This window comes from Trachemys scripta, chromosome 12 (assembly GCF_013100865.1).
Source record: "Trachemys scripta elegans isolate TJP31775 chromosome 12, CAS_Tse_1.0, whole genome shotgun sequence".
Taxonomy (NCBI): domain Eukaryota; kingdom Metazoa; phylum Chordata; order Testudines; family Emydidae; genus Trachemys; species Trachemys scripta.
This window is the reverse complement of record NC_048309.1, coordinates 34,577,885-34,581,532: the sequence shown is the minus strand read 5'-3', so window position 1 is coordinate 34,581,532 and position 3,648 is coordinate 34,577,885. Positions and strand designations below refer to the sequence as shown.

The 3,648-nt window shown below is 43.2% G+C and overlaps 1 protein-coding gene across 1 annotated transcript; it reads left to right on the top strand.

Annotated features, from left to right (window-relative positions):
• Positions 1 to 327: 327 nt before the first annotated feature.
• Positions 328 to 1,251, top strand: LOC117886295 (olfactory receptor 12D1-like). The gene has a single exon (XM_034787979.1). It carries the CDS (start codon positions 457 to 459, stop codon positions 1,249 to 1,251), a length of 795 nt encoding a protein of 264 aa, XP_034643870.1. The 5' UTR covers positions 328 to 456.
• Positions 1,252 to 3,648: the final 2,397 nt, after the last annotated feature.

Sequence of the window (3,648 nt, the reverse complement as noted above, 5' to 3'; positions counted from 1 at the left end):
TATGATTCTATGATTCTAAGTGAAAAACTCTCCTTGTGGATCATCATATCGGGAGAGCTAGTTGTCTCTCTGTGTTCATACACACCCTACTCTCTCTCAGAGTCATGAAGAAATGCAGAGCTCTATAATTATTCTCCTTCTTTGTACTACTCTGACTGGGTACAGAAGGCACTTACAGATGTAACCAGAAAACACCACCTCTAAGTGTTTGATTCCATCCAATCCCATTGCATTGTGAACGGGACCATTGACATGGCACTGGATGGCACCTTCAGCATGTTTGCTTTTCTCCTGCTTTGCCTTCTTTCCTCCACAGCAACGGAGAACCAGACAGTGGTGAGCGAGTTCGTCCTCCTGGGCCTTACCCATCTCCTGGTGTTACAGCGCCCTCTCTTCGTTGTCTTCGCCCTGCTCTACGTGACCAACCTGTTGGGTAACGTTGCCATCATAGCTGTGATGCTGTCTGAGCCCCGGCTCCACACCCCCAGGTACTTCTTCCTGGGAAACCTTGCCTGCCTGGACATCTTCTACAGTACGGTCACCGTGCCCAAGATGCTGGCCGGCTTCCTCTCAGGGCACCAGACCATCTTGTTTGCTGGCTGCCTGGCCCAGTTCCACTTTTTCCACTTCCTGGGCAGCAGTGAGACTGTACTGCTGGCCGTCCTGGCCTATGACCGCTACGTGGCCATTTGCAACCAGCTGTGCTACAGGCTGGTCATGAGGCCACAGGCCTGTCTGTTCCTGGCAGCGGCCACTTGGGCCACTGGCTTCCTACATGCGCTGATGCACACGGTCATGACATCTCAGGTGCATTTCTGTGGCCCCAATAAAATCCACCACTTTTTTTGTGATATCAAGCCCCTGCTGAGCCTGGCCTGTAGCAGCATCCACCTCAACTTGACACTGCTCAGCTTCGTCACCGGGAGCATCGCGCTGTGTTCGTTCATCCTCACGCTTCTCTCCTACCTCTATATCATCTCCTTCCTCCTCCTGAAGGTCTGCTCACAGGAATGCAGGAGAAAGGCCTTTTCCACCTGTGCCTCCCACCTCGCCGTGGTGTCTCTATTCTATATGCCGGTCCTTGGTAATTACCTGATTGCCTTTTCGGGTTCCCCCTCTGAAAGAGACATGATATCCACCCTCATGTACTGCATCGTCACCCAAGTTCTGAACCCCCTGATCTACACCTTGAGAAATGAGGAGGTAAAATCTGCCCTGAATAAATTCCTGAACAGAACACTTTTCCCTTAAAGAATATGAATTAAATGAAGGCACACACTGTTCAATTATAATTAAAGCATTTTAGTCTTTGTTGAGACCACTGATTTTTAAAAACCCTTTGCATTTTTTTTTCATTTCCCCCACTTTCTGGTGTCACTACAGTGCAGAGTTTAGGTTGTTTGGCTAGCATAACATCATTTCTCATAAGATGTTTGGATTTTCTTTAATGGTGAATATCCTGTGGATATTTTGGGAAAATTTCAACATCCTTGTAATATATTTATCCCTAAATTATTGACATGAACTCCATCTTAATGTCTGCTGATGGAGACATTTTCCGTTAGAAACATAATGGGTGGAAGGAAGGGGGACTGACCATTATTTACATAAAATAAAAAACAATATTCAAATATTACCTATGCATAATTTTTCAGTGTGTTTTGACTCTATGGGAAGTTACATAACTCTGTGACAGGACAGAGTTAGGTTAGTTGGGTGCCCTATTTATGTAATTCTAGAAATTAGCCTATCTGGATTTCTTGAACATTAATTTGGAAATTCTTGGGTTTCAATGCTTATTTTCTGTATAACTAAAATAGTCATCAGACCTAGGTGATAAGTAGCAGCAAACAGAGATTTGTCATGAACAAATCATCTCAAACCAATCTAATTTCCTTCTTTGACAGAGTTACTGGCCTAATGGATATGGGGGAAGCAGTAAATGTGACATATCTTGATGTTATTAAATCTCTTGAAACAATCTCATAATCAATTAGGGAAATGGAGTCTAGATGAAATTACTGTGTGCATAAGTGGCTGACTGGGAGGACATATTCACTGGAGTCTGTCCTTGGGATTGGTACCATTCAATATTTCCATTAATGATTTGGATGAAGATATGGTTATAAAATTTACAGCTGGAAGGGACTGCAACACTTTGCAAAAGAGGATTGGAATTCAAAATGATGTTGATAAATGGGATAATGGGTCTGAAATCAGGAAGATGAAATGCAATAAAGAAAAGTACAAAGTGCTACACTTAGGAAGGAAAAATTACAAGCAGAAATACAGAATGGGGAATAGAAGGCTAGGCAGCAGTATTGCAGAAAATAATATCCAAGTTATAATGCATCACAAATGGAATAAGAGTCAACAGTGTGATGCTGCGGCAAAAAAAAAAAAAAAAGGCAAATCTCATGGTACAAAGTCATGTAAGACACAGGAGAGTCTTGTTCCACTCTACGCAGCACTGGTGAGACCTCAGCTGTAGTATTGCATCCATTGCTGCTCTTTAAGAAAGATGTGATCAAATTTAAGAAAATCTAGAAGAGAGCAACAAAAATGGCAAGAAGTTTGGAAAACATGACTGCTGAGGAAAGGTTGAAAGAGCTGAGAATGTGTAGTCTGGAGAAGAGATGGCTGAAGGGAGGTTGTGTTCACAGTGTTTAAATATGTAAATGTTTGTTATAAAGAGGACAGTGTTAAATTGTTCACCACGTCCACTGAAGGTAAGATGAGAAGAAATTGGCTTAGTTTGGAGGAAAGGAGATTTAGGTGAGATATTAGGAGGAAAAAACTAAGGCTAGTTAAGCTCTGGAAGAGGCACCAAGGGAGGTTTTGGAATCCCCAGCTTTGGATGTTTCTAAAAACAGGTTAGACAAACACCTTATCAGGGATAATCTAGGTAGACTTAATCCTGCCCCAGTATGATGGGGGAAGGGGCATTTCTCAAAAAATGTTGATTTTTTTTTCAGCTGGATACACCTGCATCAGGAATCAAATCTAGGAAGTTCAGATAGTAAATTGTAAGCTTCTATTGCCTGGGCTAAAAGACACAGTTCTATTGAGCAAGGCCATCGCAACACATCAGCCTCTCCAAAAAACCTAGCCTCCACTAGAGAGGGACAGAGCACCCCATCAAGTGAGCTGAGGAGGCATTAAGTGCCTAACTCACTTAGGTGATTGTGTAAATTCTACCAGGTGCCTATCTGCAGCTTCAGGTGACTAAATACAATTGGAAATATGCTCTAACCCCTGAGCTCTGGAGTCAGATTATGTCTCCCTCAGTTCTATTCAGATGCTTATACCTCAATTATGGTATCAGTTGATCTTAGTATATTTGTCTGGGATTTGCAAAGAGACCTGTGCATCCAACTCACACTGAAAGCCATTCATTTTAATGAAAATTGGCCATTAAGATTGTGACGGGTTGGATCACAGAAGCCCCCTTGGGGCTGCCAACTGATGTGCCAAGACTACTTCTGCCCCTGCTTTCCCTGCCAGCTTGGGACTCCAGAGCCCTGCCTGGCTGTGCCAGACACGCTTGCTGGCCACAAACACAGACCCAGGTCTGAACCACGTCCCATAAACTTCAAGCTTAATTGAAAACAGCTTAAGAAGTGTTCCTGTCTTTAACACTCAGAAGCC